Raw genomic sequence first — 25,277 nt, forward strand, 5'->3', positions numbered from 1 at the left:
TTGGATGGCTTTCCTCTCACTTCCTGTTTAGGCTATGGGAGAGGAAGTGAAGGGAAATCTCCACAGTGGGACATATATTTGGAGACAAATCCTTTTAGGGTTGTCCCGATACCACTTTTTTAGGACCGAGTACAAGTACCGATACTTTTTTTCAAGTACTCGCCGATACCGATACTTTTTTTTTAAAATGTGTCCACAAATGCAGCCATGTCTCCCCACATATAAAGCCATGTCCCCCACAGATGCAGCCATGTCCCCCCACAGATGCAGCCATGTCCCCCCACATATGCAGCCACGTCCTCCAACAAATGCAGCCATGTCCCCCCCACAGATGCAGCCATGTCCCCCCATATATGCAGCCATGTCCCCCCTATATCCAGCCATGTCCCCCATATATCCAGCCATGTCCCCCCATACCTAGATGACGCCGCCGCCCCCGCATGGTTAATCAGCGTGCGGGGAACATTACAGCTTCCATTTGAATAGCTGTAGTGTTCCCCGCTGCGCCGCGTATAGACACTCCCCCTTGCTCGGGATTGGACAGATCACCCGAGCAAGGGGGAGTGTCTATACGCGGTGGGAAACACTACAGCTATTCAAATGAAAGCTGTAATGTTCCCGCACGCTGCTTAACCAGGTGGCGGCGGTGTTGTTGCGGTATGCGGCGGCGGCGTGGGGGGCGAGTATCGGATGAGGCATTTGCGGGAGTACAAGTACTCCCACAAATACTCGGTATCGGTCCCGATACCGATACTGGTATCGGGACAACCTACTTGTAAATTATATTTGGTGACATTTTATAACGATGACTGCAAAGTACAGGAGGCTGTCTGTGCATTACACAGGAGAAAAAAAGTTCATGGGGAGTCTATAAGCCCGGTCACATGACCCGTCCCGGGGATGACCGCTCCGCTATAGGACGGACTCCGCTCATAATGACATTTGAACGTACACAGCCACAACCACAGCCCCGGGCGCATGCGCACACCCTCCCTCCTGACCTGGGCGTGGTCTCTTCACCAAGCCCGCCCTAATGGCCCATTGGTGGGAAAGAGCCTTGCGCAGGCGCACACCCTCATATGTGAACAGGGCGTGGTTTCTTTCCCAGTCCCCGGTTGCGTCACCGAGAACAGCCAATCGGGTGTGAGAGCGCTGGAATCTTGTGGCAAATTTGAAAAGTCTGTGTGTGGTGAGGAGAGGGAACGGTTAGTGCGGTGACAGGATCTAACATACAGAGGAGAGAGATAGGGGAGAGGAGCGCCGCCATGAGGAGAAGGTGGGTGACATTTCATCAATTAGTGCTAATTATTATTATTAGGTGAGCTGAGGTAAGGAGGGGTGCGGTGGACCGGCGGGGGTGACTGGACGGTGAATGTTATATATGGGAGGTGATGGCGCAGTGTCCCGGGTATGTACCGGGGGCTGTTAGGCCTGGAAGTGTCCGCGGACCGCCTCCGGTTATTGTCATCCCTGCAGAGCCACGAACTGTCGGTGCACTACAAGTTTCAGCATTCCCAGTCTGGTCATAGCGCCCCCTGTGGAGGAGGACTGACCCTGAGTACTTGTCATGTCCCCTGTACATTGTTCTGATGGGCTCTGTACTGTCTGTATACAGGGAATCCTAAACACAGAACCCTGTGCTAGTAGAACTACAAGTCATAGCGCCCCCTATGGAGGAGAGCTGATTCTGGGTGTCTTATGTCTCCTGTACTGTCTGTATACAGGGAATCCTAAACACAGGAGCCTGTGCTAGTAGAACTACAAGTCATAGCGCCCCCTATGGAGGAGAGCTGATTCTGGGTGTCTTCTCATGTCTCCCTGTACTGTCTGTATACAGGGAATCCTAAACACAGGGGGGCTGAGGAAGGGACTACAACTCCCAGCATGCACTGCTTTCCCTCTACCTGCTGGTCCGGGCACTGTGCCCCACCCCTGAAACCTGTCTTGAGTTTCACCCACAGATAAAGGGGTGATTGTTTCCATTCACTGCACTATGAGATGTGTGTATTGTTGGTAAACTGGTTCTGGGTTTCTGCATTTCCACCTGCTGTGTATGTTCTGTTATGTGTCTTTCCACGCATTTTTGGACTTATGATTTCATGACTGTGGCAGTGGTTCTCAATATTTGGCACCTTTCAAGGGGGGAGGGGGGTGCAGATACCTATCTAAGGTATTTGCACCCACTTTTGGGCATGGACTCACGCCCCCCCGTCTCTTGGCAAACACACTGGTCCCTGGAGAGAGCGGGGGCCAGAGGACGGGCCGCGCCGCTCGCACTTTCGCAGTAGGGAACCGGGCAGTGAAGCCGCAACGCTTCACTTCCTGATTCCCTCGCCTAGGATGGCGGCGGGGGCAGCTGAGAGACGAGCGATTGCTCGGCCTCGGCTGCCGACATTGCAGGCGCGCTGGACAGGTAAGTGTCCATTTTTTTTTTATTAAAGTCAGCAGCTGCAGTATTTGTAGCTGCTGGCTTTTAAAAAAAAAAAAATACAATTCGGGTGGACCTCCGCTTTAAGCCCCATACACATTATTAGATTTTCCAAAACCGTATAATATGAGGTCAAACCTTTAGGAGTTTCAATTTGTATGCAATCAGGTAGGCCCTTTCACTACATCGTTTGGGTAATCTGAAGCCAAAAATCTAATAGTGTGTATGGGGTCTTGGATATAAAAGCTGTTCAAAATACCAAGCCATTGGGCCAGATTCACAAAGAGATACGACGGTGTATCTCCAGATACACCATCGTATCTCTGACTTACACTGGTCCTATCTATGCGTCTGATTCATAGAATCAGATACGCATAGATAGGGCTAAGATCCAACAGGTGTAACTGTGTTACACTGTCGGATCTTATTTTCACTTTAAAAATGGCGCCGGGGGCGTTCCCGCTGATTTACGTTGAATAATATGTAAATCAGCGAGATACGCAAATTCACGAACGTACGCGGACCCGACGCAGTCTTCTTACGACGTTTCCGTAGCGGCTTTCCCGGCGTATACTTACCCCTGCTTCTATGAGGCGCAGCCAATGTTAAGTATAGCCGTCGTTCCCGCGCCAAATTTGAATTTTTTTTACGTCGTTTGCGTAAGTCGTTCTCGAATACGGATGGACGTCGTTTACGTAAGCGTTGAAACCACTGACGTCCTAGCGACGTCAGTGGGAGCAATGCACGCCGGGAAATTCCATGGACGGCGCATGATCATTTAAATCGGCGCGGGAACGCACCTGATTTAAATAGTACACTCTCCCCTAGCCGTGGAATTTGAATTCCGCCGGGGGATTTACGATCCTCCGCCGCCGCAAGTTTGGAGAATTACCCACTTGCCTCGCAAACTTGCGGGAGCGGATCTTAAATCAGGTAGATCGAGCAGATATAAAGATCCACTGATCTACGTGAATCTGGCCCCTTGACTCTGATTAAAGTGGTTGTAAACCCCCAAAAAAAAAAAAAAACTCTGCAAGACAAAGGCATAATGAGCTAGTATGACTAGCATACTTGCTCATTATGCATTACTTACCTTGGATCGAAGCCGTCCTCGTCTCCCCCTCCGGCCGCAGACATATCTCGCGGAGGTTACTTCCGGGTATTGCCGCACTGGCGCTGTGATTGGCCGGAGCGGCGATGACGTTATTCATTCAGAAAACCAGCATTCTCAGTGCGCGTGCGCCGTAGGCAACGGTGCATACTTTTTGGCAAATATCTCCTAAACCGTGTAGGGTTTAGGAGGTGCTGCAAACACCTACAGGTAAGCCTTAATCTAGGCTTACCTGTAGGTGAAAGTTCTAAGCTATAACTAAGCCCTAGTTTCAGTGCGAAACACGTCAGCAGTGAGGTTTTATTTTATGTTGCTGTGACTTGTAGTGCTGTCCTTCTTTTAATAAAGGCTACAACTTGTTCAGAGTGCGGCTGTCCAGAAACAATTTTTGTTCCTGCTTTGCTAAGTGCATTGCCTGCACCTGAGTTGTCTGCAACGGAGGATATTCATCTGGGTTCCCACCTGGAGCGGCTACTCCCTTTTCCCCTAGGTGAAAGTTTCGAATGTCGGGTTTACTTCCATTTTAAAGCACCTGTGCAAGATAAAGGAAAACCTGCAAATGTGGGCTGTTGGGGGGGGGGGGGGGTACTCGAGGACAGAGGTTGAGGACCACTGCTCTGTGGAAGCTCAGTGTTTACCTGCATGGGGGGATGCACAGGTTTTCTGTGCAGGCAATCTCATTCACGATAATTGGGATGCAGCAGCTGCATGGACACAGCCGCTGCTCCTAATTTGTCATCCATGCATGTGGGTGCCGGGCCCTGAATGTACACCGCTTGTAGTCAGGACTGTGTGCCAGCACTGATGTCAAATTGAGAGCAGTGGCGGTGTCCATGCAGCTACTGCGTCCCACTTTTCGTGAATGAGTTGGCCTGCATGAGGATGCATGGAACACCTATGCAGGTAAGCGCGACTCTCCCACGGGGGACACATTTATATGTTCTGTATGAACGAGGCCTTTCATGTGTTTTTGTTTTGTGTAATAACCGCTGTGACATTATTACTGCTATGAGGAAAACGCTGAACCTCTTGCGGCCCAAGTAATGCATACGTAAAGCAGCAGAGAGGGTGAGCTTTAACATTCACACCGCACGTATGTGTCAATGGGCGGCAGGGGTTTCTGTGCTGAGCAACACTCGTTGCACACCCCCAGCACAGAAAGCAAGCTGTCGGTCAAAGGGAACCCCCCAGCTTCTCATCTGTTTATGGATAAGCAGGGTGCCGGCTCAGAGAAGCCCATCCTTGCTCACCATTTGTAGAAAATAGATGAATAAGAGACGCACTCCACTCTTCTCATCACCACCTAGCTAACGCATTTCACCATTAAAGGCTTGGCCACTGTCCTAGGACACATCATGATTGCAGATATAGTGTTGATGTGTGAATAAAAGTACCTGAGAAGAGTGGAAATATCTGTGTTTGGGGCAGTATGCGCCCAGGGATGAATACCTGGGTGCATAAGGCCCTAAATGTAAGTACCACTAGGCGCGTCGTCCGGCCCCCCTCCAGCAGCTGTCAGCCTCTCATAGGATTTGACAGGCTGCCAGCAGTGGGGCTGGATGGTACACTTGTGCTCTTCACCTGCACCAAAACACCAGAGCTTCATGCATGGGGGGGTGCATAGGTGAACTCCCAGTGTGAACGGAGAAATGAGCTGAAGTTAAATATTGTTTGTTATGCATCACCAGGGAAATGACTCACCTGTAATGAAGTGTGACCCACGGCTGGCTGCTGCATAGTGTAGAAATTGTCCCCACATTGCTGATCATTTGACACTGCAAGGGTTATATTGTACTAAATGCTGGGCGTTTTTTTTTTTTTTTTTAAACCCTAAAGTCTATTTAAAGCAGTAGTAAACTGCTGTTTTTTTTTTCTTCTGGAACCTGCAAGGTAAAGCCATAATGTGATAATGTGCTAGCAAGCATATTATGTGAGACTTGCCTTAGAAGGAAGCCCTTCCAGTGGCGAGCTGTCACCGCTGACGAGGCTTCCATCCCCCCCCCCCCCCCCCCCCCCCCCCCCAGCCTTCCTTACACATTCGCAGACTCCGGCTGTGTGAGTGTCCCGAGCCACGATGATATTGCACATGCGCGCAGGATCTGCTGTTTACGGGACACAGGACTCTGAAGGAACGGCCGGGTGGCATTCCTTCAGCGCACGTGTGACGTAGCCGGCAACATGTATAGTAAATATCTCCTAAACGGCGCACATTTAGGGGACATTTACAGTACCTATAGGCAAGCCTCATTACAGTATAGGTTTACCTATAGGTACAAAATTATATGTAGCACTACCCCCGGAGGAGCTGCTGGTTGGTTTTGGGTGGCACATTTACCTTGTGGCTCTTCTGAATTCCTAGGGGTGAATGGTGCATATAGCAATAGTAAAGGAATGTCCGCAACAGGTGTCTTTTCTGTGCTCTTTATTACCCAGCCGGGTAAAAACAATGAATCGGTGATAAAAGGATAGAGTTTGGAAGAACAGCAGATTCAGGCGTAGTATTTATAAACAGTCCTGCTCCCATAAGCAACACTTCTACCTGAGTGGGCTTAGCGTACCAGGACAGGCCTCTCTCACTGACCGGCAGCTGGAGTATCGCTCGAACATTTATAGGATAAAGTCTCTGCCACAGACCTTCCTTTGAATGAACCTGGATTTGAGGGAAAGTCTCTGCCACAGACCCTCCTGGAATGAACTTCAGGGAGACACCTCTGCCACAGGCCCTCTCTGATTGCAAATGCGGAGGCAATCCTCCTCGGAAGAATTACGCCTGGATCTCCTTCTTAACGTCGCCCAGGTACCGACTGACAGGTGATCAATCCTTCAGTGTCCGGCTACCTTGATCCCCGGTTGTTTGTTGAAATCCTTTTGGACCGCCAGCCTCTCATTGGCTCTCCCCAGACGGACTCCCCACCGAACAGCTCTTCCGCTTGGGATCTTCAAAAGTGGGTACCCACTGGGTCCCCGCCATTACTCAAACATTCCGGACCAACCTGGTCCCGCAACCAGGAAAACTGCGTGGCACGAGCACACCAGCCAGGTAGGCCATAACCCCGGGGCGCAGTGATGTGGTCACGCTAAATGTGGGCGCCACACTCGAAGAAGACCCAGACTCAATGGCGTCTGTCCCATAAGTACCCTTGCCCAGCGAGGACACTCCCTCTTGATTGGCTGCTGAAAAAGAACACCCAAGTCTCGACTCTGCTGCTGCCACCTGTCGCCCTGCGGTGGGATAGCACCCCAGCAACAACAGAATGAGCCTGCAGCACAGCCAAGCTACAACAGAGACCCTATATGAACATTGTAATTTAGATCAGAGTCATTAGTACTCTGATCACCTTCTAAATTTTAATAGCACCGGTACTTGGAAGTAACCAGGCACTACATATACATGGGAGTTTATTCCCAGTTTAAATTCTAACAATACATGTACCATATAAAGTTTTTTTTATTTTTTTATATTACATTATGTTTGACAAAAAAAAAAAAAAAGGTAGTTCATCTACCCAAACCTTTTGTGAGTTGCTAAATTTCCATACTCCCTGCTAATGGACTGTTATCAGTCAGCTTTGGTATTTGCTATCTCTGTGGACTGTTATGTAGTTCTAAAATGGGTGTGAGGGGGGGGCAGCAACTTGGAGACCAGCCCAAGCAGATGAAAATTTTAAAAGAACGGGCCAATGAATGACAGGATCTTCCTTCTCCCATCATATACTACTTGTTATATGAAAGGAGGAGGTGGGCAAGTGGCACAAGGACTCGGCTGCAAAAGGATGCTGAATGCTATACTGAGTGTCACTCATGTTTAGGTCGGTATGCGTTCAGAGATGCATGCTTGTGGAGCACAGAATGTCCTACATTCCAGGCATACATCTCTGATCACATCTGTTCCTAAACACCAGTGACACTCCGTACAGCGTCCAGGCACTAAATATTCCATGCACTATTATGTGAGCGTCGCCTGGTCAGGTGTTTGCAGTGTTCTGTGGCTGTAGATGGGGAGGAATGCTGGTTCTTGGTTAACAATTAACACATTTATTTCCCAGCTATTTATTGCTGTTCACTGCAGAAATGAATGGCATGTTGGTAATAAGTAACAGATCTCCTCAAGCCCAAGATATTGTGCATTTATAGGACTATTGCTGTTAGAAGTCCAGAGAGAAATAATGGGGGTTATTTTCTGGTTACCCGCAATAATAATGAATTTTACTTTGTCAGTTTATGTTTCTTTACTTGTGCTAATTTTGAACTTTTTATTGTAGTATTACACATGTGAATGTTCTAGCTTGATACTTTTGCCATCCCCCTATTCTGATGTTGTGGTTGGAGCATTTCTTGTATTCCTCTTCTCAGAGTAGTCATATCTGAATATTAAATCCACTAGATTACATTCACAGCGGTGATTGAGGCCAGTGCTAATTGTAGTGCAGTTTATGCTGCGGCTCTCAGGGCCAAGGTGTGGCTGCTGGGCCGAATTCACGTTGTGTGTCTAGCAGTGATCACCGCAGGTAATTGCTGGCTCTGCAGAGTGGCTGGCGAATAGCTGTGATTACCAGCAACCTGTCATTAAAGTGAACAGGGCCAGTGGCTGCTGAGAGCTGCAGCAGAAACTGCTGCATACATATCGCACCGGCCTTGAAGCAGAACCTCGCCCTAAAGGTTTTTTTCTCATCCCTTTAAACCCAAACACATATAAAGTACACAGGTTATGTGGTTCATTAAGCTGGAAATTAAACTCGCTGCCTTATCTGCATTAAATTGGCTTCAGAACCTGTGTAATTTTATGTGTTTGGGTTTAAAGGGATGAGGTGGTACCCCCCGCTCCCCCCACATTCGTCTGATCACCTTGGTGATCTGAGCAGAAGTTTGGTCCTCCCTCCTTCCCCTGCAGCCTTCTAGGACCCCTCACAAGTCCCAGAAAGCTGCAGGACCAATCGGCTGCAGCTCGCATTTGCGCAGTGAGCTGCCAGCTTTCCATAGTAGGTATGCCGGGGACCAAAGCCTTATGAGGATAGCGCTAGATTTTGAGACAGGCAAGTGTCCTATTGTTAATTCAGCAGCTACAGCTTTTGTGGCTTTGTTCACTGGTGGGAACCATTTGTGAGTTAAACATCGAAGCTGACTTGATCTGTGGATGTTTGCCTGGCTGTCATGCTAACCCTCTTGAATTGATAATCAAAGCCACCAACCAGAACAAGTATACAGGTAATGGCTTCATGTTTTTGATTGGCCATACATTGTTGTTAGGATTTTTTTTTTTCTACCAGCAGACCAATTCCTCCATCCAAACAAGCTAGGCTGATGCAGAAAATCCCCTCTACAGGGACACTGTATTCTGACGATCGCACCTGCTACTGTCCAAGTACATTGATCTCTCAACATGTTGATTGTTTAATCAACTTTTGGCATAGGAGGGAGCCCACACACTGATAGAAATTTAGCCAGTCTATGCTGATCCAATCTAATTTCTATCAGTGTATGGCCAGCTTTATGCTGACTTTACCGATCTGCATAATTGGACCAGGTCAGCAAAAAGTCAGTTCTTTATACAGCATTTGTTACTTCAGTAATCACACATTTGTTCATCAGACGGTTGTGTAACCCCGGGGGCTGCTTTTGAGGCCCCACTGCACTATATTGGGGTCGGTGCCTTCTGTGGATACAGGTGAAGGGTAAAGCATCTATGCTTGGGGGTCACCAATTCAAAATCTTCTGTTAGGCAGATACTTCTCTCAAACCTTCATGTGAAATGTGACGGAGTGTGGTGACTGAGAAGGCTTCTGGTTGGGTCACTTTGTTGCGGCTTGTCATGTATTGACGGGTAAACATGGTCCGTCATTTTAGCACACAATACAAAGTGAGACAATAGTGTATCACCAGGTAGTCTGGAATGCTGCATCCTGTTTTAAATGCTAGTTGTTTTACTTTGCAAACCATTTGTATTACACTGGGTTTAAAAAGTGATGCCATTGGCATTTTTTCTATTCCCACCAAATGAACTTTGTCTATGCCCACTTTTTTTTATTATTTTTCTGGGTTTAATTTTCACATGTATAGAGATTAGTTTTATTTGATATGTCCCAGTTCTTGGATCATTTTGATCATGTTCTTCTACTTTTGATACTGGGCACAATCAGGAGACATGGATCCAACCTGTCTAGTTTTGTCTATGACAATAAAACGGCACAAAAGAATAGTCCAATAATGTTTGAGCCATTTTGTTACGTTGCTATGAGGTTTAGTAATACTATTGTTGTAGTGCTTGGGGGTTTTCAGCGTCGTATGTTGTGGAATAGTATAAAATAAACCAGTGTGTAGATGTAGAAAAGCACTTTCTTTCCAGACAGCCCAGTGATCTCATCTTCTCAACGTCAAGCTATCCCAGTAAGTAGTCTGAGGGTGGGGCGGCGTGTGCTTGTTCTGGCTGCATTTGAATTCCAGCATGGTGCAGTCACACTATAACTGACACTTACAATATGAAAAAGAGATTGGGCAAAGGGTGCCATCTAAACTCCATTTTTGTAATGTCATTCTGGTGTTGTGTGTGTGTGTGTGTGTGTCTGTTTTTTTTTTTTTTTTCTCACATTTATCTAAAATAATTAGGGCTGCAACTAACGATTATTTTCATAATCGATTAGTTGGCCGATTATTGTTTCGATTAATCAGTTAAAGCGGGGGTTCACCCGTACATAACAATTTTTTCCCTTCGCTTCATGCTCATTTTGTCTAGGGGAATCGGCTAGTTGTTTTAAAATATGAGCTGTACTTACCGTTTACGAGATGCATCTTCTCCGCCGCTTCCGGGTATGGGTTGCGGGACTGGGCGTTCCTATTTTGATTGACAGTCTTCCGAGAGGCTTCCGACGGTCGCATCCATCGCGTCACGATTTTCCGAAAGAAGCCGAACGTCGGTGCGCAGTATAGAGCCACACCGACGTTCGGCTTCTTTCGGCTACTAGTGACGCGATGGATGCGACCGTCGGAAGCCTCTCGGAAGACTGTCAATCAAGAAGGAACGCCCGCTCCCGAAGACCCATACCCGGAAGTGACGGAGAAGATGCATCTCGGAAAACGGTAAGTACTGCTCCTATTTTAAAACAACTAGCCGATTCCCCTAGACAAAACGAGCATCCATCTAAGGGGATTCTTTGAAAAAAATGTTTTATGGGTGAACTCCCGCTTTAATAACCTTAGAAAAAAGAATTTTGTGGCGATTTTGCATTTTTTAATTTTTTTTGGGCCAATTTGTTGTTGGGCAGATTAAAAAAACACAAATTGCTGCAAAAATGCATTGCATGCTTTTCTGTAGCTTCTACGTTGAAGTACCGTATATTGAAACAAAACACCGTTTTGCTTTTAAAAAAAAAAAAAGTCCTTGCCCTTTCCAAATACACAGCAGCTGAAAAAATCATGGATGTGAACGTGTCCCATAGGAAAACATGTAAATGAACCGTAGTGTGTTTCTGCAAAAACACCTGAAAACACAGAGGTGTGACCCCAGGCCTGAGATGTTTAGTAACATAATGGAGGTTAAAAAAACTAACATTAGTACAAAAAGAGCAAATAATCGCTACTGTAAGGGGTTAATTTTTTACTGTGGGACAGTGAAAGTAATGTTTACAGTAGCGATTTGCTTTTTGTACTAATAAAGGGCTAATTTTTTATTTTTTTTTTGAACCCCATTATGTTAATGGACGATTAATCGATTATAAAATTAATTGATTACCATTTTCATAATCGATTAGTTGATTAATCGATTAGTTTCGGCCCTAAAAATAATACAGAAATATTGATTTGCCTATGCACCACATGCAGCCAAGTGTCCCAGGAAAAATGGTCCTTGGGTAAAAACGTTTCACTTTGTGATGCTTATTATGAGCATCAAAGTATTCAAAATGCCAGCAATTTCAGGCTGTGCATGGGGACTTGATTTACACCCCTGATCAATAAACATATTCTCCAGCACACCATGGCTCTTCAATTGCAGTCCAAAACTTTTATTGCAGAAAGATCACATCGCAAAGGAATAAGTGCAACGTTTCAGAGCCACGCAGGACCCCTTCGTCAGGCATGTAATGAAGGCATGACGTTGCATGCCTGACGAAAGAGCCCTCCGTAGCTCCGAAACGTTGCACTTATTCCTTTGTGACGTGATCTATGATATTCGTTGTACAGTTTGTAATCACTACAGCACCTGCTACAGATGAGCCTGTAATCGAGGAACATGTGCAATGGGAATAAAGACCAGGTTGATTACACCCCTGTCATTCAGTTATTACATGTCAGAGACCCTTTGTCCTCTGAAATTTGGTGTTTGAGAGAATAAGGATGGACTAAGTTTTAGAAATGTGAGGTTTTAATATTGGCTTGAGCAAAGTGTGAGAAACAATGCCCAGGCTCGGTCTAGTACCCAGGGATTCTGTTAAGGCACATTGATCACTAGGGCATGTGTGGTTCTTGCTTTAAATGTTTTTTAGGCAAGGTTGATGTCAATTGTTTATCTCAGGGCTAGACAAATCCTAGAGCTGGAAACCAAACCTAATTAAGACTCCATTCACACTTGCAACTTGTTTTCAATTTATTTATTTTTAATATATATATATATATATATATATATATATATATATATATATATATATATCTATATATCTATATATATATATATATATATATATATATATATATATATATATTATATAATATAATATATTATATTTTTATATATAAAAATATTTTTTTTCTTTAATACAAAAAAGTTTTGACATGTAACCAGGATTCTGTTACATTATATATGTATACTTGCTTATTATTTGTTATACAGAGTCCTGATCAATCTACAGAAAACACCTCATTATCAAACAATATATACAACATCCAATCTGCTTTCATTACCATTCATCCCACGTCTCCCTAGAAAAAAAATAATAAAAAAAAAACACCCCCATTCCCCTATTTTCTTGCTTTTCCCGTACCTGATTTTACTCTTTCCTTCTCTTTTAAAATTCCCCTTCATATTTTCCCCCCGTTTTCAATTCATAAGTATTCTTCCATTCCTTTTTGAAATCCTGAATTTGTCCCATTTTTGCCATATTACTGGCATTTGACTGTTAATATATCCTTCTTCTCTTATTTTTCCATATATTGTATTTCGTTAATTTCACATATCCAATCTTCAATATTTTTGGCTCTTATTTTTCTCTCCATTTACATGCTATTATTATTCTAGCGGCAGATGTCATATGGTGAAAAATATCTTAATGTTCTTTATTGATTCTGGCATCAGATAATAGTGAAGTATCCAAAGTTGGACTCCTCTCTATTCAACTTTCATGTGACTTTGGACATCAAAGTCGCATGACAAGTCCAGCCCATTCTTTTCAATAGCACCTGTTGAAATTAGTGTGACCTAATCAGTTTAGTCCTGTAGACAAGCCAACACATCTGACTTCGGAGACCAGGTTGCTCAGGAATTTAGCTCTGTAGATGGAGGAATCTTCTTTTTTTTTTTTTTTTTGCTGTCAAGGAAGATCCTAACAATGGTCGCCAGCCTGAAGTCCTAGACCCCTCGTCAGTGCAGGGGACTTGATTGCTGGAACAATTCTATCTTCTGATCAACGTTCAGGAACTCTAAGCTGTCTGGTTGTCCCAACAAGGCTGGACACCCCGACTGAAAGGTTATAAGACGAGGATTCAATCAGACAATGGCACTTCAACTATCAGGGAGGAACAAGAAGTCTTGCTGCAGCAAGAGAAGTAGAAGGGATTCTAGATTTGGCAGAACTACATGGTCTAGCCTTATCCACTGTATACCTCCGCCATCAATGTCTGAGAGTCGGTCCCTACATCCGGGAGTTTTTCAGGACCTGCTGCAAGTGGGGGGGCTGCCTAATGTGGGCCTTCTGACATCCAGACTCGACAACAAACTTGACAGGTTTGTCTCCAGGGGTATAGATCCACTGGCTGAAGCAGTGGATGCTTTGGTGGTTCTGTAGGATCCGTATAACTTGGTCTATGTCTTTCCTTATATCCCTTTTTTTTCTCGTATGCTCCACGGGATCAAGGTGTGGTACTTTTTAACCTCCTCAAATTTCTAGCAGACACCCTGTGAGCTTTCCCGAATTGACTGGATTTTCTTATTCCAAGAACCAGTTTGTCACCTTTCATCACAGCCCCTGACTTTTTACAGCAAGTTGAAGTCCAGGTCTTGGGAGATGGAGGTGTCTGATTCGGTAAATTGCACTCTGTTAAAAGCGAGAAAAGTTACCCCCTCCCCTGAAAGGTTTACTATTGCACTTGGAAAGCTTACTTTACTTGGTGTGAGGAGAGTAAATTTCACTCCTGGAAGAATCCTGATATTTCTGCAATCAGGTCTGATCTGGATCAGCATTTACCCCTTGAATACCATCAAAGGACAAACCATTGGCTTGCAATCTTATTCCAAAGACCGCTGTCCTCCCATTCTCTGGTTAGGAAGTTTGTAGAGGGTGTTTTCATATCTAGATCCTCCAGTACAACTAACTGTTTCTTTATTCTGGTTCTTTCAGTCTTGCAGAAACCACCCTTTTACCCTGTCTGGGATATTCCCCTATCCATAGTTGCATAGGTTAAAAAAAAAAGACACAAGTCTATCTAGTTCAACCAATAAAAGAGGAAAAAAACAATCGTACAATCCCATATACGCAATCCTATACCCACAGTTGATGCAGAGGAAGGCAAACAACTCCATTAATGCATGATCCAATTTGCTACAGCAGGGAAAAAAAATCCTTGCTGATCCGTAGAGACAATCGGCTATTCCCCACATCAACTTTCCCTATAAATATTCGCATCCATTTTATATTCTGTGCATTTAAGAAAGACTCCCCAGGCCTTTCTTAAAGCAATCTACTGAGCTGGCCAGAACCTCCTCTGGAGGGAGTCTGTTCCACATTTTCACAGCTCTTACTGTGAAGAAACCTTTCCGTATTTGGAGATAAAATCTCTTCCTCAAGACATAAAGGGTGCCCCTTTGTCCTCTGATGACCTTAAAGTGAATAACTCGCCACCAAGTTCACTATATGGACCCCTTATATATTTATACATGTTGATTTATATCATCTCCACTTCCCAAGAGGGAATACATTTAGTTCCTGTAATCTTTCCTCATAGCTGAGCTTCTCCATGCCTCTTATTAGTTTGGTTGCCCTTCTCTGCACTTTCTCCTGTTCCCCGATAACCTTTTTGAGAACTGGGGCCCAAAACTGAACTGCATTTTCCAGATGAGGTCTCGCTAATGATTTGTACAGGGGGAAAATAATATCTCTTTCTGGAGTCCATACCTCTCCTAATACAAGAAAGCTTTGGAAACCGCAGCTTGGCATTGCATATTATTATTATTATTATTATTATTATTATTATTATTATTATTCACTAAATTATCAATGCTGCACTGATTATCAATGCTACACAGGCTTGCTTCTCAGCCACTGCTTCAATTAGAAAAACTGACTTTGTCATCCTTGATGGGGACCATAAAGGGGAATCCTGTTCTTACTCACAATATTGTGGTCACTTTGCACATGTTTATTTACCTTTTTAAAGGGGTTGTAAAGCTTCGTGTTTTTTCACTTTTAAAGGGTCACTAAAGGAATTTTTTTTTTTTTTTTAGCTAAATAGCTTCCTTTACCTTACTGCAGTCCTGGTTTCATGTCCTTATTGTTCGTTTTTGCTTTGATGTTGCTGTAATTCCTCTCTGTTCTGGACACTTCCTGGTTGTCTGTTTCCTGATCACCACAGTACTGGGAGATTTCTCACTGTGGTGACTAATCAAGGAGGTAAGATTACTGTATGTAAAAAGAAAATGGATTGGTGCTGAGGAGTTTTAGACAAAGTATCACTACCATCTATTGTCTGACTGCCCTCTATTGGCTCTCTGTACATCAGAGAACCAGGGAACAGCAAAAATGAAACTACACTGCAGGCACATTATATAATTGGTTTTTATCTATTTTTAATCATTTTTAAAAGGAATCAGTTAACTATTATGTCTCTATACCCTGTAAACAGTCATTTCAGCTAAAAAAATATTTTCCCTTAGTGACCCTTTAATGCATCCTATGCTTTAAGGTGAAAAAACATCTTGCACTGTCTGGCTCCCCAGCCCCCCTGTTTTACCTGAGCCCTGAATTTCCGTGGGCGTGATCCCGCGTCGCTCTCTCCACGGCTTCGCGGCTCTTCATTGTATAGATTGATAACAGCTAGAGGTCGACCGATATTTGGGGGGTGTGTGTGTGTGTGTGTGTGTATATATTTTTAGCAGAGACCCTAGGGAATAAAATAGTTATTGTTGCAATATTTTATGTCACACGGTATTTGCGCAGCGGTCTTTCAAACGCATTTTTTTTGGGGAAAGAAATACACTTTAACGAATTTAAAAAAAACTAAACTGTAAAGTTAGCCCATACTTTTATTTTTTTAGTCCAAAAGGTTTGATTACTTGTTTTTGTGTATTTAAGATATATATATAATTATATAATATAATTTTTTTAAATCTAATTTATACATACAAGTGCACTGATTTGGAGGCTTGTTGTGTTTAAAATAAATGTTTAAGGCCTGGTTCACACTGGTACGATTTGAGATGCGATTTGAAATGTCAAATCGGCGGCATTTGTCGGCAATCGCACCGTCCTATTCGGTTTGACGCCGCATCTGCGGCGCTGCACCGATTTCAAAAAGTAGTTCCTGTACTACTTTTTGCGATTTCAGGCCGCGATTTACATTGACATCAGAAACCTGCACATATGTCTCTGAAATCGCATCCGAAATCGGGACTGACAAGCGGGTGTGAAATCGTGCGAGTTCAGCTGAACTCGCACGGCTTCACTCCCGCAGCCCAGTGTGAACCTGGGCTAAATGTAAGAAATTTTCTGTATTACTTAGCGGAGTAATAATGGAACTTCCGCTTTTCGGAATCCTCCACCCCACCCCCCCCTTCCGGTGTCACATTTTGGTACCTTTCAGGGGGGAGGAGGGAGCAGATACCTGGGGAATGCAGGTATTTGCTCCCTTTTCTGGGCATAGATCACCGTGGTGACCTACACCACATCTGGAGCCTACTCCGCCCCCCCTGCTGTCTTCTGGCAGACGCATAGGTCCCAGAAGACAGCAGGGACCAGTGGGATCTCGCAGTGCGACTCGCACATGCACAGTAGGGAACCAGGAAGTGATTCCCTTACCGAAGATGGTGGCAGCAGAACGAGGGAGAGATCGGCTTCGGGTGCCGACATCACGTGCGCCCAGGACAGGTAAGTGTCCATATATTAAAAGTCAACAGCTGCAGTATTTGTAGCTGCTGACTTTTTTTTTTTTTTCAGCGGAACTCCGCTGCTTCGACACTGGACTGTCATTCTAGTGGCGCTATTTGGCTGCTAGCGGGGCGCTTATATCCCAGCTAGCGGCAGATGAAGGGGTTTAATGCTCTCATGTAGCGCCACTGCAGAAGTGCTTTGCAGGCTCTTCGGCAGCGGTGCCATTCATTTCGATGGGCAGGAGTGGTGGAGGAGCGGTATACACCGCTCCAAAGATGCTGCTTGCAGGACTTTTTTTTAACATCCAGCCAGCGCAATACCTGAGTGTGAAAGCACTTGGGCTTTCACACTGAGACTGCAGGGGAGCCGTTTTTGCAGGGACTTTACAGGCGCTATTTTTAGCCCAAAAGCGCCTGAAAAACGCCCCAGTGTAAAAGGGGTCCAACTGTTAGGCCGATTTTCATCTTATAAAATCTAACAGATCGGCCCAAAAAATCGGCATCATATGTCGGCCATCGGCCGCCGCGATTTCTATGCATCGGCCAGAGAAAAACCCATATCCCGCTGCTGTCAATCAAATCCAATGACGCAGCCACCAGGGGGCGGGGCCGAGTCATACACTTGGCGGCTATGCCTATGCATGCCAAGTGTATCACACAGGCGCGCACCCGCAAGGTAACCCCCTTGGGAGAGAATTTCCCAGAGAGGGTTATCTATTCTGGGAAGAAGCCACTGTGGGACCCCAGAAGAGGACGATCTATGCCACTCTGTACAAAACAAACTGCACAGTGGAGGCAAGTATGATATGTATGTTCAAAAAAAAAAAATTAACCTTTTTAGTATCACTTTAATATAGTATTGATTACCAGCTGCTGTATCTATTATTATTTTTCAATTCCATCCTTTATGTGTAAGGAGGAGTGTCAGTCAGCATCTCTCCTGCTCTGCTCCTCCACGCTCATTGGAGCACTGAACTGTGGAGGGGTGGAGAGCGGTCGTCTCGGCAGCTCGCTGAGAGGCTGAAAATGCCATCAGTGCAGGCAGCTGGCGGATCCATACTTCCTAAGTCGGGATGATGCACTGCCTTGACTGATCAGCAGTGGGCGGACTTCAGACCTCTCTCGGCTGAAAACGGGTCACAGGAGTGCAAAACTAATTGCACTACTGTGACCCTTAGGGGAAGCCCAGCCTAAAAAGCTCAGGCTGGATTTTTTTTTTTTTTTTTTACCCATTCTATCCGATTCAGCAATGTGCACAAGCGCAGCAGCTCCATTAGACAGATTGATGGCACCAGGCTCCCCCCGCTGTCAATAAACAGCTGTGATACGGAAGCGGGGTCGGGGGCTGAGTCCCGCTCTCTGTGTCAATGGACACAGCAGCGGGACTTGGGTGCGAGCGCACACATGGGTGCCCCATGGAAATCGACTTTCTGTGTGGGCACCCAATGAGGAGGGGCCTGGAGCGCTGGTGGGGGATCTCAGAAGAAAAGGATTGGGGTTGCTCTGTGCAAAACCATTGCACAAAGCAGGTAAGTATAGGCATTATTATTTAAATGGGTGGGGGGGGGGGGGATGTGATCGTCTACAACCACTTTAAGGACTCAGATTCACATGTCAAAGAGCAGTCTCTTAGGTCTGTGAGTGCTTCTTGGGCTTTTCAGCATCGGGCACAATGTTTCCAGTTTAGCAAGGCTAAGGTGCGTGTTCAGGCCTTTATCTGATGCCAACTTTGGGTGTAAGGTCCTTGAGGCCGCCCTCATTTTTATTGGTTTGGTTATGTGGGCCTGGTAGTGTTTTGTTACTGTTGCCCACCCCTCAGTTGGACTGCTTTTGGACATCCTCAGTGTCTTGGTAAAAAAATCTTCTGTTGTCATGAGCAAGAAAAAAAAAAAAAAAGATTTTTTTTATAATTTTTTTTTTTTTTTTTTACACTTGCCAACAAATCGTTACTTGGAGCTAATTTATGGACACAGGTTTGTTGTATGGACACATTGTGCTCTACTCCTAATACTGCTTTTCCATAAAATAAATCATGTTTGGAGTGGGGAGGGGTTATGTCTGGAGAGTCAATAGCTTTATTTGTTTGCCAGTGTCCCCTTCTTCCTGTCGGCGGCAGTATAAACCATTTGTAATAACTGAATCCCGTATTCCTTAAAGGAGCACCCTATAGCATTTCAATACAGCAAACATTTATTAAAGAGGTGGTTCACCCTCCATGACAACATTTTACCATAAAATTAGGCATAGTAGCGCGAGCTACAGTATGCCTGTCTTTATTTTTTTTATCCCCATACTCACTGTGCACTCGTAGATAGAAGATTACGACTCCCCGCGGGGAATGGGCGTTCCTATGGAGAGGGAGGATGATTGACGGCCGGCTATGGCACGTCACGCTCCCCGAAGACAGCCGGAACAGGTCTCGGCTCTTCACGGCGCTATACGGCGCCTGCGCACAGACTATGCGCAGGCGCCGTGAAGCGCCAAGTCCTATTTCGGCTATTTCCGGAGAAGCGTGACGTGCCAGAGCCAGCCGTCAATCACCTTCTCTCTCCATAGAAACGCCCATTCCCCGCTGGGAGTCGTAATCTTGTCTCTACGATTGCACTGTGAGTACGGGGATAAAAAAATAAAGACAGGCATACTGTAGCTCCCGCTACTATGCCAAATTTTATGCTAGGGTTTTTTTTTTTTTTTTTTTATCAATAGGGTGAACCCCCGCTTTAACTATAATCACATTTAGCTTTGATAAATAAACTTGTAATATTTTGTGATGATTTATCTTGCAGCATTCCTCTTCCTAATAGTGGAGGTGTGTCTAATTAGAAAGTTATTTGGGGGAAAGACTTGTACCCCCTGCTACTACATACATGGCAATACCGAGGAACTGATTGCAAGATATTGGATTTCTCCTCAAGCCCCCACATCCCACCAATACTGAGCAAATTCACCAAAATATGGTGAGATTGGCTGCAGTCCCCTGGGCTTGCTCCTCCACAAGGTTGTTGGTGGCATTGTGGAGAGTAGGGGGTAATATCACTATACGGTCTAGAGGCCCGCAGGGGTCAATAGTGACTCCAAGTGTGATGCATTGCGAAAGGCATCTATTTGGAATATCTGTTCTGTTTGACCCGGAGGAAGGTGCACACCATTTGTGTTGCTCACTGGCTAATTGTTATGTTCTGTTTTTTTTGTTTTCTTGTTTTCTCGGCTTCTCCTTTGTTACTGGAGATGCATTTGACAGTATAATGCACAGGTTTTTTTTTTGGGGGGGGGGGCATATGTTATGTACTAAAATGTGTACAACTTCTTGTATGTTTTCTGCATGAGCTGCCTGTAACCCAAATGTCTATTTTTTTTTTTATTTTTTTTTAATATGATTATTTCTTTAAATAAAATCTTTTTTTCTAATAAAAAAATCTGACTTTTCAAAACTTATGAACAGTGCTTGGCGGCGATGAGTACCGACAATGGGAGCTGCAGTGCATCCCATGCAGTGTCTTATCTTGGCACGGCTGGGCCAGGGACTTGATGGGAAAACAAAGGGATAAAGGCGCGCCGTACTTTTGGCATGGCAGTCTATATTCTCTAGCAGGAATCTCAGGGGTGCAAACTGACCACACCAACATGGGTTGGGTCTGCTTCTGTGCTTGGTGTGGTCAGTTTAAAATGAGAACCAATAGATACCAGCAGGATCATCGGGGATATACAGTAGTAGGGTTGTCGCGATACCGATACTAGTGAGCATTTTCACGAGTACTTGTACTCGCACAAATGCTCCTGATGCCAGATCCGATACTTTTTTTTTTCTTCTAGAGAGCTGGTGGAGGGGGCGGAGAGCCGAGCAGTCCTCCAAGAGAAAGCCAAGCCCCCCCCCCCCCCCCCCCGCCTAGTTGATCAGCACGGGGAACATTACAGCTTTCATTTGAATAGCTGTGTGTTCCGCGCCACGTCATATATAGCCCCTCCTCCTTGTCCGGGCAGTTTGATAGACAGATCACCCATCCCTGGATTGGATGGGTGATCTGTCTGTCAAAGTGCCCGGACAAGGGGGAGGGGCTTTATATGGCGCGGCGGGGAAAACACAGCTATTCAAATTAAAGCTGTATTGTTCCCCGCGCTGATCAACTAGGCGGCGGTGGGGGGAGGGCTTGGCTTTCTCTGTGGGGGGCACATGGCTGCATTTCTGTGGGGGGGGGCACATGGCTGCATTTCTGTGGGGGGGGGGGGGCACATGGCTGCATTTCTGTGGGGGGGGGGACACATGGCTGCATTTGTGGGGGGACACATTTAAAAAAAAAAGTATCGGTACTTGTACTCCGTCCTAAAAAAGTGGTATCAGGACAACCCTATACAGTAGCATAACCTACAAAAATAAAAAGGTTACAGGCTGCAATTGGTAACTGGTATGTGATTGACAAAATGTTATGTTTTTGGGACTTTAATGAACTCCAAGAAACCGTTTTTATGGTAAGTATAAAATCATGTTTTTGTGTTTTTTTTATGTACTCATTAAACATCAGTCTGGGGAAAAAGGGATTTTATACAGATTTGCGAATAGCATTTTATTTTACATTCCACCTGCACAAATACTTACTTCCTTTTCTCTCTCTTATTTAGTGAGGCAATTGCTGCAGAGTCTGTAGCATGCTTGAACTCGGCATTAACCCGTCTTCGGGATATATGGGAGGAAATTGGAATACCTGAAGACCAACGGCTACAGAGGACTGATGCTGTAAAGAGACATGTAAATGTAAGTCTGTTGGTCATTTTTCACAATGGTATTGATTTTAGTTGTTGCAAGTCCTCTTTTGACACTGGTGCGTTTTTCGGGCGTTTTTCAGGCGCTTTGGCCCTTAAAAAAAAAAAAAAAAAAGCCTGAAAGAAGCCTCATCTGCAATCCCAATGTGAAAGCCTCAGTGCTTTCAGAGCCCTTTCACACTGCCAGTGCCCGAAAAACGCTGGTAAAGCGCTGCTAAGACCTCTTTCACACTGGGGCATTTTTCAGGCGCTTAAAAAAAAAAAAAGCTCCCTCAATGGGAAGGGGGCTTTAGGAGCGGTGTATTCAACGCTCCTAAAGCGCTGCAAGGAAGCTGCTTGCAGGACTTTTTTTGACGCCCTGCAAGCGCAGCACCTCAGTGTGAAAGCACTCAGGCTTTCACATTGGGATTGCAGATGCAGCTTCTTTCAGGTGCTTTACAGGCGCTTTTTTTAATGCTAAGTGCCTGAAATACGCCCCAGTGTGAAAGGGGTCTAAAAGCTTCAGATTTGGGGAGGTATTTTCAAAGCATTTAACAACCATTACCCAGTTTTCACAAATTAATTCTGGGATTGTTGAATGAAGGTGTTAAAGTAGAAGTCAATTCAAAAGCTAACTAAGCTTAAAGCGGGATTCCACCCATAATTTTTTTTTTTTTTAAAGTCAGCAGCTACTAACAGTGTAGCTGCTGACTTTTAATAAGGACACTTACCTGTCCTACTTGCCCGCGCTGATGGCCCCCCTTGATGCAGGTCCCGCGCCGCCATTCACACTAGGGGAAACGTGCAGTAAAGCCTTACGGCTTCACTGCCCATTTCCTACTGCGCATGCTCGAGTCTCGCGCCAACTTGTGAATGGGCGGCTGCTCTCTGAGAACACACCGTTCCCAGAAAGCAGCGCGCCCCATTCACTAGGAGAAGCTGAAGAAGACAGACCGCGGCTACGAAAGAGGCAGATTACGAACTTCCGCATAGTAACAGGTATTTCGGGTGAGTATACCCTTTTTTTTTAACCTTAAAGCGGTAGTTCACCCCCCCCCCCCCGACACATTTTACCATCGAGACAGGCATTGTAGCGCGAGCTACAGTATGCCTGTCCCGATTTTTTTTTAACCCCGTACTCACCTTGTACTCGGACATCGTAGATTTCGGCTCCCGCGGGGAATGGGCGTGCCTATGGAGAGGGAGGATGATTGACGGCCGGCCCTGGCACGTCACTCTCCCCGAAGACAGCCGGAGTAGGTCTCGGCTCTTCACGGCGCCTGCGCACAGGCTATGCGCACGCGTCGTGAAGACCAAGCCTATTTCGGCTATTTCCGGAGAAGCGTGACGCGCCAGAGCCGGCCGTCAATCATCCTCCGTCTCCATAGGCACGCCCATTCCCCGGTATCTTCGATGGACGACTACAAGGTGAGTACGGGTGTAAAAAATTCGGGACAGGCATACTGTAGCTCGCGCTACAATGCCTGATTTTAAGGTAAAAGAAAAAAAAATGTTTTTTTTTTTCGTCGATAGGGTGAACCCCCGCTTTAATGCATGCAGAGAAAACATTTAAAAAATCGGCCTTTAGAACTGCTTTAAAGTGAATGTGCGATTTACATCATGCAGGGAAAAACAACAAGTGGGATGTGAAGACAGAACCAATTACTTGTCCTAAAAAGGAAAAGCAGCGGTTCTCCATAGCGTTTCAGCTAACAGAACTAACGCGTTTCATATGTTTTGTACCAATGTAGTGCCTGATCTCTTTGAAGGTTGCAGTTCTTTGTTTTGTATACAGTTGGGTTTTAAGATGTATTCTTCGCTTATCTTACCTGTGTTCACTATGTCCTGTAGATTCTTTTAACAAGAATGATAGAGGAAGAAGAAAATTTGAGGGAACGTCTTCTAAAAAGCATTGATGTCTGCCGTAAAGAACTGTTTGTGCTCTGCAATGAATTGCACCTTCCTCCATTTGAAGTGAGTAAATAGTGCTATTGTGAATGAGACATAATCCATTTTGTTTAAGTGTGCCAACCAAAGTCACACTATTGTTTCTACTACACACTCTATAGAGCAGGGGTAGGCAACCTTAAAGAGATTAAGATCTACCTGAACAACATGGGAGAAGTCAATAACCCAGTGTCGCCTCCTCACACCTGATTTAAACCTTTTTAATTGCCATACTACTGTGTCACAATTGCGTACATTGCACAGCAATCATGGGTTTAAATCGGGTGATGAGGAGCCTCCTCACCACCTGTCAACACACTCTGAGCGCTTTTCAGAGGAGCAGCAGTGCCTGCTGCACTTCTGAACGAGTCCTTAGTTGCATTTGGCAGCGGTATCCTTAGACCTCATTCACACATAAAGTTGAGGGGTTGAAAAACTACAAGATATAATCGAAGTCTATGGCTAAACGCAGGAAAGTTGCAGGTACACTGCATCTGTGGGCATACTGCATCACATCAGTGTGAAAGCAGCCCTATACTATTATGCCCAGTGTATTGCTTCCCACTGACCTGAAGATCTCGGGATTCCTGCTGCTGGCACCACTCCTGGAGAGATCAAGTGCAGTTGGTATCACTACACATGGGGCAGGAGCTGGCACTACAGAGGAGGCATAGGCTTATGTGGCTCTTGCTCCCTACCACATCTCCAACTTTACAAGTAGTCCCTCTGCATTGCACTCTGATGCTTTGGAATGGCAGGTCAGCAAACTCAGACCAAGATCTACCAGTCGCCTGTTCCTGATCTACTGGTAGAACACGATCTACAGGTTGCTGACCCCTGGTATAGAGGGTGGCCAGGCAATCTTGATAATATCTACTGATTTCTAAAAGTTTACAGCTTTTTATTGGCTAATGTGAAGGATAGCCTGCAAAGGGGATTTGCAAAAGTGTCTAGTTTAATAACTGTGCCTCCTACATTTATGCATGTAAACTATATTGGTAGCTCTTTCACATAATACAACTTTTAAAAATGTTTCCCCAAGTGTTGGATAGAACGTGTAAGGATTAGAATCCTTGTCGGGTTTTTACTTGTACTTGAGGCTCAGTTTTTTAAAGATTACGGGCCCTTTCACACACACACACACGGACAAACGGTCCGTTTATTACAAGTCCGTTTACGGACTTGTAATGTATCCCTATGGGATTGCAGACGTTAGCGGATGATGCATCCGCTAACGTCCGCAAAGATCCGCTTTTGCGGACGGAAGAAAACCCTATTTTTCTTCCGTCCGGCGGAACGGATCGGATGAATACGGACACACGGTCCGTATTCATCCGATTTCCCCATAGGGGAGAGCGCAGGAGAGACAGGGCGGTCTCTGCACTGTGCGGGGACCACCCTGTCCGCCGACAGCTCAGCGGGGATTAACGGAGGAATCCCCGCTGAGCCAAACGGGCTAACGGAGCGGATCAATACGGATCCGCTCCGTGTGAAAGAGCCCTACCCCTCACTGTCATAGTAACAATGGTTTTATCATCCTAGCTTTTTTATTACCGTCTGTGCCCTCCTTCCGTCCCAACTGGGGTTCTAGCCCTTCCTCAACTCTGTGTTGGTATTGGAGAATTTTCCTCACTTCCTGCTTTTTATCTTTTAAAGTAATTGTAAAGTCTTTGTGTGTGTGTGTGTGTGTGTGTGTGTGTGTGTGTGTGTGATATATATATATATATATATATATATATATATATATATATATATATATATATATA

General features: G+C 45.2%; 1 protein-coding gene across 5 annotated transcripts in view; it reads left to right on the forward strand.

Moving 5' to 3' along the window:
- The first annotated feature begins 1,081 nt into the window (after positions 1 to 1,081).
- Positions 1,082 to 25,277, forward strand: part of PRC1 (protein regulator of cytokinesis 1) — a 54,227-nt gene continuing 30,031 nt past the window's right edge. For 3 of the 5 annotated variants that reach the window (XM_040342478.1, XM_040342477.1, XM_040342475.1), the window contains exons 1-3: positions 1,086 to 1,276; positions 21,445 to 21,577; positions 23,416 to 23,538. In XM_040342478.1, coding sequence (XP_040198412.1) covers positions 1,266 to 1,276; positions 21,445 to 21,577; positions 23,416 to 23,538 — 267 coding nt within the window. In that variant the 5' untranslated portion in view covers positions 1,086 to 1,265. Of the gene's footprint in view, positions 1,277 to 21,444; positions 21,578 to 23,415; positions 23,539 to 25,277 lie in introns of all 5 variants that reach the window. The other 2 variants (XM_040342476.1, XM_040342474.1) reach the window with 2 other exon arrangements.

This window comes from Rana temporaria, chromosome 3, assembly GCF_905171775.1.
Source record: "Rana temporaria chromosome 3, aRanTem1.1, whole genome shotgun sequence".
Classification (NCBI taxonomy): domain Eukaryota; kingdom Metazoa; phylum Chordata; class Amphibia; order Anura; family Ranidae; genus Rana; species Rana temporaria.